The sequence below is a fragment of the Lonchura striata genome, chromosome 18 (genome assembly GCF_046129695.1).
Source record: "Lonchura striata isolate bLonStr1 chromosome 18, bLonStr1.mat, whole genome shotgun sequence".
Classification (NCBI taxonomy): Eukaryota; Metazoa; Chordata; class Aves; order Passeriformes; family Estrildidae; genus Lonchura; species Lonchura striata.
In genome coordinates, this window is record NC_134620.1 from 9,461,008 (window position 1) to 9,476,449 (window position 15,442).

The 15,442-nt window shown below is 44.2% G+C and overlaps 1 protein-coding gene across 3 annotated transcripts in view; it reads left to right on the forward strand.

Annotated features, from left to right (window-relative positions):
- Window positions 1-3,827: 3,827 nt before the first annotated feature.
- Window positions 3,828-15,442, forward strand: part of GALNT9 (polypeptide N-acetylgalactosaminyltransferase 9) — a 133,996-nt gene continuing 122,381 nt past the window's right edge. For 2 of the 3 annotated variants that reach the window (XM_021544476.3, XM_021544475.3), the window contains exon 1: window positions 3,829-4,123. In XM_021544476.3, coding sequence (XP_021400151.1) covers window positions 3,883-4,123 — 241 coding nt within the window. In that variant the 5' untranslated portion in view covers window positions 3,829-3,882. Of the gene's footprint in view, window positions 4,124-15,442 lie in introns of all 3 variants that reach the window. The other variant, XM_021544474.3, reaches the window with a different exon arrangement.

Consider the following 15,442-nt stretch of genomic DNA (forward strand, 5'->3'; position numbering starts at 1 on the left):
TAACTTGAATTCAATATTTTTTTTTCAACCTAGGCTTTTTAAAATTCAAAAAACTTTCAAGCAACTTTTTAATCAGCCTCTTCTTGCCTTTTCTCAAAAGTAAAATCTTACATTTTTGTTTCATCAGCCAGTTCCTTCATCTCATTTAAAATTAAATTCAACATAAGACACCTCATAGAAAATTGAAACTCACTGGTTATTTAAGCATGTGCTCACCACACCTGGGACTAAAGGTGTGGTGCCTCCAAGGGTTCTGCTGTAGGGATGGCACTTCCACATGATCTCTTTTAATATATTTTTCTGAGCACTTTTTGGGAAAACTCAACTTGAGAACTATCCAGATGATGGTGGGTATGTTCATACTCAGTTATTGTACAATCTACAGATTTCAGTAGCTGGCTAAAAAAACCATAAATTGTGTATTGGTTGAGGTTTGTAGCTCCAAATGAACTGGGTCAGGTTGACTTGGAGTCTGTTGCCTTGAGAAGCTGCATGATAGGCTCTGTACATAATGGCTGTAAGACTGATGCTTTACTAGAGTTCTTCAAAACATTTTAGTTCCTTGTTATTTTAAGTGAAATTTTCTGTCTCATAGCTCAGTAGCTAAGTAGAACAGGATTTTAAATGCAGAAGCAGCTGAAGTTTTCCTCTGTATCAACATCTTCATGCCAAGGTGGAGCGTTCTGCAGTAACCAAGAGTTAACAGAAGCAAATATAATTGTTGTAAGGTCAACGTTGCACAAGACCAAGCAGAGCTGCAAGGAGAACCCCAGACAACAACAAGGTTTGGTTTTACATGCTGCTGTTACCATCACAGCCTCAGCTGTTTGACAGCCCAGTAGCAGCTCAGAAGTGCCCCAAGGCAATAAACCATCTTTGCTGCTTTCGGGGAGATGCCTGTGGCAGGTGGATATTTCAGAGAGCTGACTGGATTTTCAGAGTCCTTACCTCTGGCTGTTTGGCACCACATCTGCAGCCAGCTGTCCTTCATCCAGGCGTTCCTTGGCCGAGGACAGTGGGAGCACAGGGATGTGGAGTGTGATCGCCTGTGGGCTGCCATTGGAATGCACGGTGTCTTGGTGTGCCTTCACAGCATCTTCCTGATCCATCTTCAATGATGAATGAAAATAGGAACCCTCTGGGGATGAATAGGGGTGAAAATCAGCGAGAGGAACTGGATTTGTGGTTTGGAATGGAATCCCAGCATTGCCTCTGGCTTGATCCATTGGTTGGGAACAGCTACCAATGCCTTCCCATGATCTCTGCAGAATGGATCAGCAATCAGAGCTGATTCCTGTGGTTTCAGGTAGAGCATTTTCACTGAAATCCAGCTGTTACATATATTGATTTTGATCAAATTTTCTTTTGGCAACATAAGTATTTTCTGTGGGAATTAAAATTGGAACCTGACCATTTTGGGCAGGGAAACAGCGGCTTCAGCTCAAGTGCTGTTTGTGTGAAAATATCACAGTGCCTTTTTGTTTGGTTCCAAGGAAAATATAAAATATCATTTGGTCATGAAATTTGTCCAGAAACATTTCTGCTGTCCTTCAGTCAGCTCTAGTATCTCTTTTGCAACTTGTTTTGAGTTGTTTGAAGGAACAGTGAGCTACACGAGCTCGCTATTATTTGAGTGATACTGGGTGAGGTTTCAGCCATGTGAACATAGTCTGGGGTGTGTACAGAAGAATATGAGAATATTTTAAGCTGACCATTAAAGAAATTTACTTAGGTCAAAAAGTGGTTTCCTTTAGCTAAGGCAGTCATGGATGAAATCATGTCTGTGAAAGACACTTTAAAACTGCAGTGGTGCAAAAAATCCTCATCAAAACTTGGTAAATTCTCTGAGAAAGTTGAAGGTGTTTTATAAGCCTTGGGACAAACTATAAACTCGTGTCAGAATCCAATCTGAATTCTTGTGGCCAGCTTGTGAACTTGGAGTTTATAATGGAAATAGGGATGTAATAGATTCTTAACCATATCAAGACCAGCAGGTGTTGCTATAATATATTAAATGTTGTGGAGCCATCAAATAAGCTGTACTTGAGCATTAGTTCAATATTTTCTTAAACCAAATTGTTATATGTTAGGAAAATGTAATGCTGTGAGGGATTTGCAATAAGAATACTACTGAAATAATCAAAGCACTGGAAAATTTCAGATTCTGAGCTGCTTCTGCTGAGTGACTAAGAGAGTTTTGCTACAGCTTGAGTGAAAGATCTGATCCAGCACCTAGGCATTATTTGTGTTTAAGAATCCAGTAATGTAGGAAATAGCTAAATCCTGTATATATTTCCATACTTGGAAGAGATGACACTGCAGAAGCTTGTGTCATCTTCTTCCAGGGATAAGATAACATGATGGTGAAACTCCAGTTTAGGTATTTTCTGCTCAACACAGGTCTCACTGGTGATCCTCAAAAAAACAGGGGCGAATTCCTCTAGGAAAGAAACTGCACCCCCAGGGGTCTTGCAGAAGGTGAGCAGCAGGAGGGTCAGAAGCAGTGGAGAATTTATATCTCAGTAAACCCTGAGCAGGACTTGTCAAGATTCAATGAACTCGGGGAGGTTGTAACATTTGCTTCTGAAACCAGGAGGAAGGATGAAAGGAGAAAAATTCCCAGGACCAGGACATACCCTAGGGTATGCAACCCTCTAAGTGACATGGATATATCTTTTTGTATAAAAGGAAGATCACTGTGAACATAAATGGAGAAGCTTTTGAAAGGCCATATGTAATGCCCATAGGTATTGAGATGAAAGAGTTAATAGTTATGACCTGAGAGATTATCAATTTGAACTAGATGTAAAGAATACATGTTTTCTGATGACGGTGGTAAAATGCTGTCATAAGTTGCCCAGAGAGGTGGTGGGTGCCCCATCCCTGGAAATATTTGAGGTCAGCTCAGACAGGGCTCTGGAAAACCTAACTGAATTCCTAATTCCTCTGGGAACTAATTGAAGCTGTCCCTGCAATGAGCAGGGGGCTTGGAGCAGACGGGCTTTTCAACATTTCTGCCAACCTAAACTATTTTATGAGTCTATATTTCTCTGGATGCTTGGCAAGAACTTCTCTTGCCCGTGGATGAGGTGCTAACCATGTCCTTTCCATGCAGGACCCCAAGCCAGTGCCGTACTCGGGCTGCTGGGAAACCCGCGGAGCTGGGTGCGTTTCCATCTCCCTCTCTCGCTGGGAGCGTGCGAACTTGTTTCATCTCTTCTCCACCGCTGCGACGGGTGGGGCATCGCCTCCCCTGCGGGAGCCAAGGACACCTCGGCCCTGCCGCCCCCAGGAGGTGCCGCGGCGCCGCTCGGGCGGGACGGGCGCTCTCCGGGTGGGCAGCAGGGCCGCGATGCGGCCCCCGGCGCTGCGGGGCCGCTGCGCAGGGCGCGGAGGCGGGCGGGCGAGGCGGGGCGGGCGGGCGGCTCCGCCGTGTGCATGTAGATGAGATCCCCCGGAGCACGTCACTCCGCACCGGCGCTCTGCGTTTGGGGCGGCGGACAGCGAGCGGGAGCAGCGGCAGCAGGAGGAGGCTCGGGGAGCAGCAGCGCTCGGCGCCGCTCCATGCCGCCCTGCCCGCCGCGGCGCGGGCCCCGCGGGGCGACGGCGGGCGCGGGGCGGGGAGCGGCGCGGCGGTGCTGAAGGACAGCTCCGCTCTCCTCGGCTCCGCTCCCGTTAGCTCCGCTCTCCTCGGCTCCGCTCCCGTTAGCTCCGCTCCCCCTGGCTCCGCTCTCCTCGGCTCCGCTCCCCCTGGCTCCGCTGCCTTCCGCTCCGCTCGCCCCGGCTCCGCTCCGCGCCCCGGGCGCGCCCCTCGCCGGGTGGCCGCGGGGCCGCCGCTCGCCGCGCCTGGATGCGCCCCCCGCCACCGCGCCCGCGGCTCCCATGGCGGTGGCACGGAAAATCAAAACTTTGTTGACGGTGAACATCTTGGTCTTCGTGGGCATCATCCTCTTCTCCGTCTACTGCAGGATCCAGGACCGCTCCCAGGAGCTGGTGCAGATCGTCCGGAGCGCAGACCGCCGGGCCAGGAGCCGCGGCGCCAAGGTGGGCAGCCTGGCCGACAGGGAGTCCATCCTGCAGCGCCTGGACCACCTGGAGGAAGTGGTCTACAACCAGCTCAATGGTACGAGGGGCGGGGAGGGGATGTCCTGTGCCCCGGGAGGTGCTGCAGGATGGGCAAGAGCCCCCGAAGTGTCCCTGCGCCGGGGAGGGGAGCCCAGGCACCGATCGCACCCACCCCAGAGCTGAAGTGCTGAAAACCGAGCGCAAGAAGTGGTGCAGGGTTTTGCTGGAGGGGTTTGTCCAGCCTCCCACCACCACCCTGCCTGTCTGCCAACTCTTGATCCAAAGTCAGGACTTCCTCAATAGATGCAAAGTTCAGGAGGATGCAGTTCAGGGGTTTTGGGATCAGAGCAAGTCCCTACAAACTGGACCAGGTTTTACAGTTTGCCTGGATATATTAACTCTGCATAGGAAGTTGTTTTTATAGCAAATACGGTGTTAGATTATAGCTGGAAGTCATATACTTGGTTTCAGAACTACTTTAAAACCATTCTGCTGAGCTCTTACATTGTGCACTATTAATGGTCTGTTTAAACATAGCACCCATATGTTTCCCTAATGATTTTGCCTTTTAAATTTGTTATACTCATTGACGAGGAAGGGAAGCATCCACCAGTTCTTTTTATGACTTACCATTCTAATTCACCAGCCTTGAAAAATATTGGTAGGTAAGAAAAGAACCCTCCCATGTTAGTTAAAACAGGCTAAGCCATCAAAGTTGTTATAGGACAGATAGCATTTCATATAGAAACTAATTCTTCAAAATTACTGCATTTGTATTTGCATAGGTTTGTAAAGTTCTACGTGCGAGACATCAAGGAAATAAGTATGTGATTAAATACAGCAGTGTTTTGGACAAGAAAAGGCTGAAGGAGTGAACTTTTGTATGAGATTATAATATAAATGTAACATTTAGTGTTTTGCAGCAAATAAAATTTTTAGTATAAGTACGTTTAATATGTGCTTCTAGGCTGCTTGTGGAAATCTTACTTGTAACATTGATTTAAGGAAGGCTACTGTAGCCTCAAAATGCAGACAAATAGGAGGGTTAGCATAAAGTATGTTTCCTATTACTACCTTGTGAATGAATGTATAAATCTGAGTAAGTTAGGCTGTTATGGTAATGTGCAGTTTGTGCCAGCAAGTGTTAGGGAACAGGCATCCCCTCATGCTCCCCTCTGGATAAACAGGGCAGAGAGAGGGGGAACCTGGAGTGGGGTGCTAGTCTCAAACCCACACATTCAGGAATTAGAAGGAAAGTGTAAATGGCTGCATTTTCTAACCATATTTTGGAACAGTTTTGAAGAATGTTGGATTTAAGAGGAAAATCATTCTTGTGAATTCCATCAAGCCACAAAGTTCCCAAACTAAATCAGATTGCTCTGCAAGATTTATCCATTACAGCTCTATGAATGGGGTTTTTTGGCCCAATCTATGATTTGTTCTTGGTGTTCTTCACAGGGGAGACTTTGGGAAGGATTTTGCTGTGCTGTGTTCATCTCAGCATAGCATCCCCTGGAGAATCAGCAGGAGTCCTTACCGTGCTAGGCAGGCACCATTGCATGCAATGACTGGAAGTTCTCTGTGAAGCATGCCTCTTTTTTGGGAACTGTTTTCTTCATCTTCTTTAATTCCATTTATTGGATATGCATCTTCATGGTGAAATTATTTGAACTTAGTGTTGCGTTATTTCTTCAGGTCATATCAAACACTGCAGGCAGTCTTCTTTTCCTGGAAGTTCTTACACAGAAAAATACAGAAAGTTTCAAGCTCAGCTGTTCAAATTTCCTATTTATTTCCCCTTAGTTTTTCTCTGATGTGCTTGTTGAGGTTCTTATTATTACACAGTGGTACGTAAATGTGGATTAATTCTTTCATCATCATTATCAAAAAAATACTTTCCCCCCCCCCCCCCATCTTGTTTCAACAAAAAGAAAAACTCCTAAGAAATTAGGAAGTGCTCCACTGAAATAATCAGAGTTGCATTGCTGTAAGTGAAATCAGGACCGAGCATCTCTATTTGGGTTTGCTCAGTGCTGTTCTGTTTGTAATCCCATGACTCAGTATTCATGTCCTAAGGGGCATCACTGCTGCTCAGGTAGCCTGGGATCCAGGGGAGCCAGTCTGACAGGGCTGTGCTGTGTCACACGGCAGGGCTGCTGTGACACAAACACTCTGCAGCTTCTCCTCATGTTGAGTAAGGCTTCTCAGCCCCTGTCCTGCACATGCTGCCTGATCACAAGCTTAGAGAGCCAACTGAGGCTGTGTTGGATGTCACTTTGTCATGAGGTGGGTCGAAGTCTCCTCTATGTGGAGAGACAGACACGGGTAGACAGATTTTATTCAGGAGGAATACGAGTTCCTTGCATACCCAGAACCCCTCAAAGCAGCAGGAGACTGAGTCCAGCTCAGTGCTATCATTGCAGCAGGTCAGCCCAGCTCAGTATTTGAGTTTTCTGCTCTTGGTTCTTTCCCTTTGAGATCAGCAAATTTAGAGCTGCCTATTAAGTATGTTTTGGTAATATCTCAGTGTTCTTTTATTTTATTTTTCTCTTCTGTTCGGATGAGACCTGAACTCGTAAAACTTATCTGGATTTTCTAGGGGCTCTGTTGATGATCCAGTGCAATAAAAAGCCACTCTGTGAGAGACCAGCCCTGCAGCTGCACAGAATTTTGTTTCTGTCACACGTATTTGTTTACATACAATCAGGAAAATTATATTTAGAAGTGTGTACCTTCTGCAAGGAAAAGAAACACAGGCAGTAACATTACAAACGTATAAAGAGGCAATCCAAAACGGATCACTTGAGAACTCATTAACTTTTCAGTCTGAATGAAATCAGTGAGTGCAGTGCCTGTGGAGGTGTGTGCAGAACACAGAGGACAGTGCATGAAAGTCAGGAGGAAGCCAGTCCTTGCCATTATCTTTGGCAGAACAAGAGTTTTTAGAATGGGATGAATGAGAATTGCCATGATTCCCTGCAGAGTCGTGCAGACATACACCCAAACAATAGTTTTCATTTGGCTCGTGCTCTGGTTTTTTATCAACTTGGGAAAAATAGTATTTCTGAAAGCTTTCTTTTCCCTCAGCTGCTGCTGGGTTTGGTGGAAGCAAATGATTGGAGCATGTAAAGGGAAAGGAAAGCAATGAAATGTGTCAGTGGAATTTTCTTGGTGAGACTTTGTATTACCTCCTGATGTTTGACCTTGGGTACAATGTTTATTTTGAAAAACAGAGTTATTATAGACCTAGTTGAGCAATCTATATATATATATATTTTTTTTTTTTTTTTTTTTTTGCTGTGGTATTGCTATTGATGGATATATTTTATTGTCATTCAACACAGAACTCATACCAGCTAGACTTGGTTGCAATTCATTAAATGTCATAATGATAACACCTTCATATTTTCTTCCTTTACCTTTACTTTTTTTCTAAAGAGGAAAATTAAAAAAATTATTTAATTGACTGTTTTTTTTTCCCTAATCAGTTTTGCATCTAAGTCTGTAGCTAATGATTCAACATAGAGGATAAAGAATTTTTGATGCCCCAAGTAGAGCATAACCTTTCATGCCAAAAGCAATTGAAGGTCAGACTACAGTTTCAGTCTAATTGCCTTTTTCCCTTTTCACTGTCTCTTTCCAGTAATACACAACAATCAATACAGCATGTAATTAGATTTCATTCAATCTGCAAAGATTTAGAGAGCTTTCATCTTCTCATTATGTATTCTCACATCATGTCTTCCTGCCCATGTCTTCTACACTAGACCCCTTTGACCTGTTCTATTTTAGATGTGGAGGGATAAGTTGGGAGTATTCCCTTGAATTTGACAGGTTATCATTCGTTACACATCATAATTTGATTTTGGTCTCTTTGGGAAGATTAAATGCAATAGCAATTTTCAGTGTGATAAATGGGGTTTACATTACATATGCATTTCATGGAGGAGGCTGGGGGAAGAAGTGGACAATTCACATAATTGCAGCACAGAGGCTTAAACTGATGGAAATAGCAGGACCTGGGTGCAGAGCACTGATTCCTGCTGACTGGGACTCCTGATTTTTAGAGTGCACTGGAAGCCAAGTGATTGCATTTACAATTCAGCCTGGCAATCTGCATAGGTAAAAGTTACAGTAGTATTTTTAAAAGGGCAGTTTATTCTTCATAAGCTCTGGACTGGTTGAAAATGGGTCCAAATTTCCACATTTGAAAGTAAAGGTTGGGAACAGGCTGCAAGAGAGTAATGTGAATGTCCACATCCCATGTCCACATTGTCAAAAAGAAGCTTTTACAGCTGGCAGCTCTCAGCTGAAGAGCAATTCCTTGGCAGAGGAGAGAGGTAAAGCTACACATGCACGGGTCATGTTTAGTGTGACTGCAGCCTTGTACCAATGAAACTTCTCATCCCCACATGTTTTAGAACTATTTATATTTTATGTGGTTATGCTGCTAACATACATCTGGCTAAATTAGGACCTAAACATTTCCAGAAACATCAGCTCACGTGTGGGCTCTGCTTTCAGCCATGTGGTTTCCTTCTGCTGATGGGCTTCTCTTCACGTGGTCTCATTTTGAGGATGTTTTTAAAGAAGTGCAAGGTTGGTTCACATGAAGGCAGGAGGGAAAAATGCTAACTTTTTTTTTTTTTTAAGTTAGGCTGCCATTTCTTGGTTTACTACACAGTATTTTCTATTGTGCTGGGTCATTTTCTCAAGCTTGGGTAAGTCACCATTGCTACAGCTCTGACCTTCTGTATTGCAAAGTGATGGTCAAGTCCAACAGACCAATTTCCCCATCCCACTTGGTTTGGTTGTATTAGTATTGATTTATGTTGCTGAGGGAACTCACAATCAGTGCTTTCAGGAAGGTCAAGGTTTTATTCCCCAAAATAACAGAAGGAAAATGTAATGAACCAATATTTGGGAGCCCCTATATAAATATAAGGTAATATTTGAAATAGAATTACTCTATTTAGGCACTTTAGGAAGAAAAGTTCTAAAAGTTTAATTAAAAAAGAAGGCAGCTCTCTTTTATAAAACAGACAAAATTGCACTCAGCTCTGCAAAAATATTGACAAATACAAAAAATTATGTCTCCATTCCAGCAGCACATCAGTGATTTTAAAGTTGTACTCTGTGTTTCATATAGTGGTAAAACTATTTTTTATGTAATGTTTCTGCTTTTTGCCTTTGTAGCTGGGAAGAAAGCTTATTTTGACAGGAAAAAAAAATCATGTGGTAATTTTATCATTGACTCATTTGTGTGGAACTTGAATCATTTGTACCGTATGAGATTAAAAGCAATGTTTACAGAGGCAGAAAGGAAACCTTTGCCTGATGTCAGTTTTGTTGCCTTTTCAGCTGTATTCTGGTTCAGTATCTTTCTATTTCTTTGTACATTTAGCTGGAATTGGAAAAGCAAATATGGGTCTGTCATCTTCCCAGAGAGGAGCTGCAGTGTGGTGGCTGCACACCTACAGCCACTGCACAGGTTTAGAGGATTAGAAAACCTGGCTTTAACTTAATACCCTTGATAGAAAGAGGTGAAGCTGGTTTTTGAGTTCAGGGGGTTTTATTGTTTGTTTGTTTGATCTTTTAGTAAATAAAGCAGGTAGCAGTTACACCAGGAGCATCATTTTAGAATGAGGTTCCAGACACTGAGTGTGTGGCACTTATCCAAGGAAGTACTAAGATTTATGAAAGGAAGGAAAAGAAATGAGTCATGTTTAACAAATCTGCCATTTTTAAATGCTCCTCTCTAACTTTACTAATGGGCACTCAGTTTCTCTTTCTCAGCATACTTGGCATAGTTTTTAATTATTGTTGTTGTTTGGGGGGTTTCTTTTGGTAGTCATTACCAACATTTAGTTTAAGTCAGTGCACTGAAGGACAGAAAAAAGAAAAAGTAGAAAATAAAAGGAGTCTGTGATGTTATGGATAACAGGAAGGATGAGAGCCAGTGACAGCAGAGCAGCTTCCAACCTTGTTGTAGTCCTATTGATCAAAACTGTCCTCTGAAATAAGATACCTCGAGTTCCTGAGAGCAAAAACCAGAAAGATCCTCCCAGTGACCCAAAGTCATCTTCTCCTGAGAGCACAGAGCTAAACCAGCCAAATACTAATTGGATGTGTCTGCTTTTCCTAAAACCCATAGCTGTGATGCCATGGAAATGCCTGTGAATATCTGAAAGCTTCAGAGGTGGAGGCAAAGCCCATTTCTAGGACAGCAGGGCAGGTGCAAACAGGTTAAAAACTCTTTCTGCCCTAGAGTTTCTATCCTTTCAGGTGTTCTGGAATATCTAGGCTCTTCAGACAGTATTGAAGAAAGATACAGCACAAGTGGCACTTACTGCTTACTCAGCAAGTCCTGTAGGAGATTAAAGAGTGTAAGGCCATCTCCTGAGCCAAGATTTCTTGACTTACTCAACAGAAGGCAGCAATGATTCAACTTGGTCTAGGGCCCTCTGATTTATTTGGGGTTACTTTGAGTTTAAACACACAGTAGTGCTGCTGGGGATAAAGGTGACACCCTTGGTTCTGTTGGTTATTTCTCAGTTTGATCTGTTGGGCTTTCAATTTGTTATTTCTTGAAGTGATGTCACACCCGTGACCTGGTGTAGGTCCAGATGAAGTGAGCTGTGAGCGTGTGCATGTCCGTAGGTGTCCAAGGAAGTGGTATTTTGGAGCTGAGTTCTGCTCTCTTACCCTTCTGGTTTGATGTTCTCCTCCCACAGTGAGGGAAGGGGACTTTGCTTTCTGTTCTTCACACTAATGTTTTATTTCAGCTGGTTCAGCTCAGTTGGACTCCTTGCTGTGGATGGAAAGAGTCCAGCAGCACCTTTTGTGGGGAATACAGTGGAATGGGTGTTCCAGAGGAGCTCTCACACCAGTTCCCTGCCCCTCTTACTGCACTTGTCAGGCCAGTTCATTCCTGAACAATTCTGTTTGTCTTTAATTTACTTGGTTGACTTGTTCTGAGGGATCTTCCCACAAACCAAGGATGAGTCTGGGGCCATGAATTGTTTTGTATCCCTGTTGAGGGCAGTCCTTATGGAACAATGCAGCATAAATGGGCTGGTCTTGAGACTCCCTGACAAATGGTAAAAGGCCCAATTTTATTTGTTGTTTTTTCATTTTTCCTTCAAATGTGTCCTTGATTACTGGCTTTGAAGGAGAGTCTGAGGGCAGCAGCAGGGTAGAGAGCTGAGGAGACAATAGAGTGATTCTGCTTTGTCATCATGCGCAGTGTGGACGCAGAGTTCTCTTGGGGGCTGAAGAGTTGAAGTAAATGAGCAAAACGTTTTTTGAGAAGGTGAGACTATAGATTTCTGAGTATCTTAAGCCCTGTATCACCTCTCATGGAGCCATTCTCTAGAAGCACTTTCACTTGCCACTGGTCTGATTTATACTTTTAATACATGAGCTGTAATTTGCATGTCATCCTGGGAGAGTGGGCAGTGATGAAGAAAACTAAACCAGGGAGAAGGTTTTTGAAAGAGCTTCTGTTTTAGTAGCTTTTTGCTACTTAAAAATGCCTCTGTCAGGCAGAGATATTTGATGCCAAAGTACTACAGGAGAGTGTTATCTGTTTCACAGCATAATGTTTGGAATTCCAGTGTCTGGAATCACATTTAGAGCAACAAGACCAAGAGGCTGCTGCAACACCAGGCTCTCCATCGGGCTGAGCAGCCCCTGTAAGGTGGCACAGCCCTGGCCCAAGCCTTGCTCCCCCAGCAGGCTCCTGGACCTCCTTCCCCTGGGCACAGCCAGGACAGCTCTGTGGAAAGAAGCTGTGTAAGGTCTGTGGCTCCCAGGATCGACAGCACAGAGCTGGCTGATCTCTCTGGGTTTCCCAGGGTATTCTCAGTTCAGCCAGAGAGAAAGGAGAGGTTTCTGCCAGGCTAGGGCCTGGGAACAAGTTGGAAAGGAATGTAAATAATTCTCTATCTCTCTTGTTGTTCACATTGTTCATAGATATGTTCTTCCACCATGCATCATTCACTGCACAGCAATGGTGTTGAGATGTTTTTACTTTAAGAACAATGAAATTGGTCTGCATGATGCTCTCTATCAAAAGAGCAATGTTTTTGAAATAAATCAGTTCAGTTGAGTTCTATTCCTCAAGCCTTCTGACTGGAGTTCTTTTGTTCCCACCAGGGTGTTGCTGGATTTTGTTCCAGGGGAGCTGTGTCCATGTCTGTGCTTGAGTCAGCAGCTGTGTTCAGCTGGGAATCCAAGCCAGGTACAAAAGTGACACTGCTTTCTAAGCAAAGTGCAGGTGCTGCCAGCCCTGGGGGTGACAGACCCTGCTGCCTGCATGGGGTGACTGCCTCAAGTAGGTTTTTGTCCCTGCAGCAATGATTCAAATTCTTCTCAGCTCACCCGTGCACTTCGTCCTGTAGAAATCAGGTGCCTAAATTAATCTTTGCTCTTGTTCCAGAGGCATCAGCACAGTCAGTAGTGATCAGCACAATAACTCCAGAAGTAAATTTGGCCAAGTGAAGGCATTTTTGCCACAGGATGAGGAGCCATGATGATGTGTATGTAGCACAAAGGATTAAGCCTTGCTGTGTCCCTGTACTGCTTCAGAATGGATGAGAACAGGGCCCTTCCTCCTTGGAGGTTTTGGAAGGATTCCCCTTTCTAATAGAGGTCTGGTGAACTTTGTGGGTTTTTTTACCTCTGACTCCTAATTCTGGGGGCTCTCATTGCTCCTGTGTTTGTGCTGTTTGGCTCCAGTTTGCATTTTGCAAAAAGAAGCTCTCAGACCAGGTCAGATTAGCACTTCATGGTGGCTGTACTGCCTGTGGTACTCCAGGACTATTTGCAAAGAAAAAGGGGTTTGTTGCACAGGATTTTGTTTTTCTTGGAAGATATCCATGAAGACAGTTGGAAAGGCCTTTGCTGCAATACTGGGGAAGTTTGCTGCTTCTTTTTTTTTCCCTCTAGCATTTTTGGTTGGGTGGTAGGGTTAATTGGCTGTTTTTCATTTGGATTTTTTATGCTGGTTTTGTATTTTATTTGGCAATGGGGCCTTACTGCCCTTTTAGAAATTGAGTTTATTTCTTTCTACAGCTCTCATATGCCTCTAGGATGAACAGCTTTTGTAAATAAAAATGTATTTTTTGTTATATTTACTCATTTTCAAGCAAGCCTTGTGTTGTAGCAAAGACTGGTGGTATTCTTTCCTGTGCACGCTGAACTGAAGGCAATGATAAGACTAAAAATATCCCCAAATGAAATATCATTGTATAACCCAAAGGTTAGTTTTCCTGGGGATGAAAATTTGCAGTTGCTCTATAGGTTCCTTGTAAGACAGATTTCTGGTCATGCAGCCATGTGCAAAATGAGGCTACTGATAGCTGCAAAGTTCTGTATCTGCAAAACTCAGCCCCTCTGGTGGCTCCAGGAGCAGAATTCAGCTGGTGGCCAGTGCTGATACCCATTTCTGTGCTGTGAGCTGGGGGTGAGTGCTGCCTGTGTTACCAGCACTGAGCTGAGGAGCAGGCACTGTTCACACCTCTAGCAGCAAAAGCAGATTTGCCAGCACCAAGCTGTTAATGCTAAAAGCTGCTGATGGATTGCAGGTGGCTCCATGTAACAGATGGGAGTGGGGCATGAGGGGAGAGCGAGCTGAGCATGCTGGAGTTATTAAACAGCTAATGCTGAGCTGCCCAGCTGCTGGAAGAGTTGATGCTTTCAGTTTTCACAGCAATGAGTGGGTTTGAGGTGGAAAAATGGGTGGTTGGGTGGTTTGGGTGTGAACCTTGGGTGCTAGCCTTGGGTTTGGAAACCACTTTTTTTTTAGGTAGTTCTGTTACATAATTTGTGTGTCACCTGGAGAGTCCCCAGGATTCAGGTCTGTGCATTTAGGCTGCTGACTTTCCAAAACCATCACAGGGATGTGGGCAGCCAAATTATCCACTGGAGCCACCTTTCTTCCAGGTGGCCAGTCATTTCTACCACTCTTTAATGAACTTTTGCATCTGCCAGAAGTTGCAACTTTCTCAGCATTGAAAAATGTCTTCTGTTTATTCACTGCTAGTATCACAAGGAGCAGTAAAAATGTTTGCAGGTATTAATTATAAATTTCACGTATTTCTTCAATTTAACATTTGGCAAACTCACTCAACACATCCTTCGTGGGGTGCTCCTTTAGGCACAAACCATGTTAGCACCTGCACTGAACATTTCACCCTCAGCCATTCCAGCTCTGAATACACAAACCTAATAATCTTTGATTTTAGACCTGTGCCAGCATGATGCTCCTCCTGAAATAGATCCATCTGGCTTGATGCATTCCTATTCAACAGAAAATTAATTCCAGAAGAGAAGTGCCTTTTATAATGCCTGTATCCAGTGGGGTTGTATGCAAAACCTTCTGTTTCCTGAAAGAGGCAGCTTGGTATGGGCCCCATATTCACAGCTACGTTCCCATTCCAGGCCCACATAACTCAAAGCCAGGCTGCAGAGAGCCCTCTCAGATGAGATCACAGAATAAAGAATTTCTTCTGTGATTCATTCTGGACCTGATCTGCCTAATAACTGGATTCTTTGGTCTCCCTCTTTCTGTCACACATTAAAAAGTTCACAAAGTGAGAATTTCCAGTCTTCTTCGCACAATGAGAAGAGTGAACAAAAGATGTGCTTAAATGGAGGAGAAATATTTATGAGGGAACAAAGACATGGGCCTGACTTTGAAGCTGGGATGGAGCAGCCCAGCGTGCCAAGGGACACGGGCTGAGTGATGCAGGCTTGGAGAAGGAGATGATCATCGCAGAAGGATTTTTGCATATGCTACAGGACTTCTTGTTTAGGCATCTCTCAGCCTTTAATCAGCCTGACAAGAAGCTGGAGCACAAATTGAGTCTGAGACACAGTGGAGCCTGTGGAAGGATGAAGCCAATATGAATTTTCCTTATTCCAGTCAATGGAAATGCTCATGGGGTGAGTGAACTGGGGTCAGGGTCTGTGCACAACTCATGGCAGAACTGTTCTGGCCCTAAGAGAGGTGGAGCTCCCCATGGCAGGACAGGTCACCCTGGGACAGCCATACCACAGTTTGACAATGCACCTTAACTTGGAGTGTTGATGGTTATTGTGGACCAGTTTTGGGAGAGAAAAGCTCTTGTGTGGATTCCTTATGGCACCGAGAGCAAAGTCAGAGCCAGGCCCAGAGGACAGGAAAGCTCAGCACCAATTAGGCATGACTAGGCTGAGACACACTGTACTGTCATAAAGCAAAATGATATTTCAGGATGGAAATTCATTTTAGAAGCAGAAATCAGTGTATGATCTGGTTTTGTCCCTGAGCTGGAAGAAGATGCTTCTAATCTGTTTGATGGGTGATATTGCATGCCTGTGGCTCCTCAGTGCC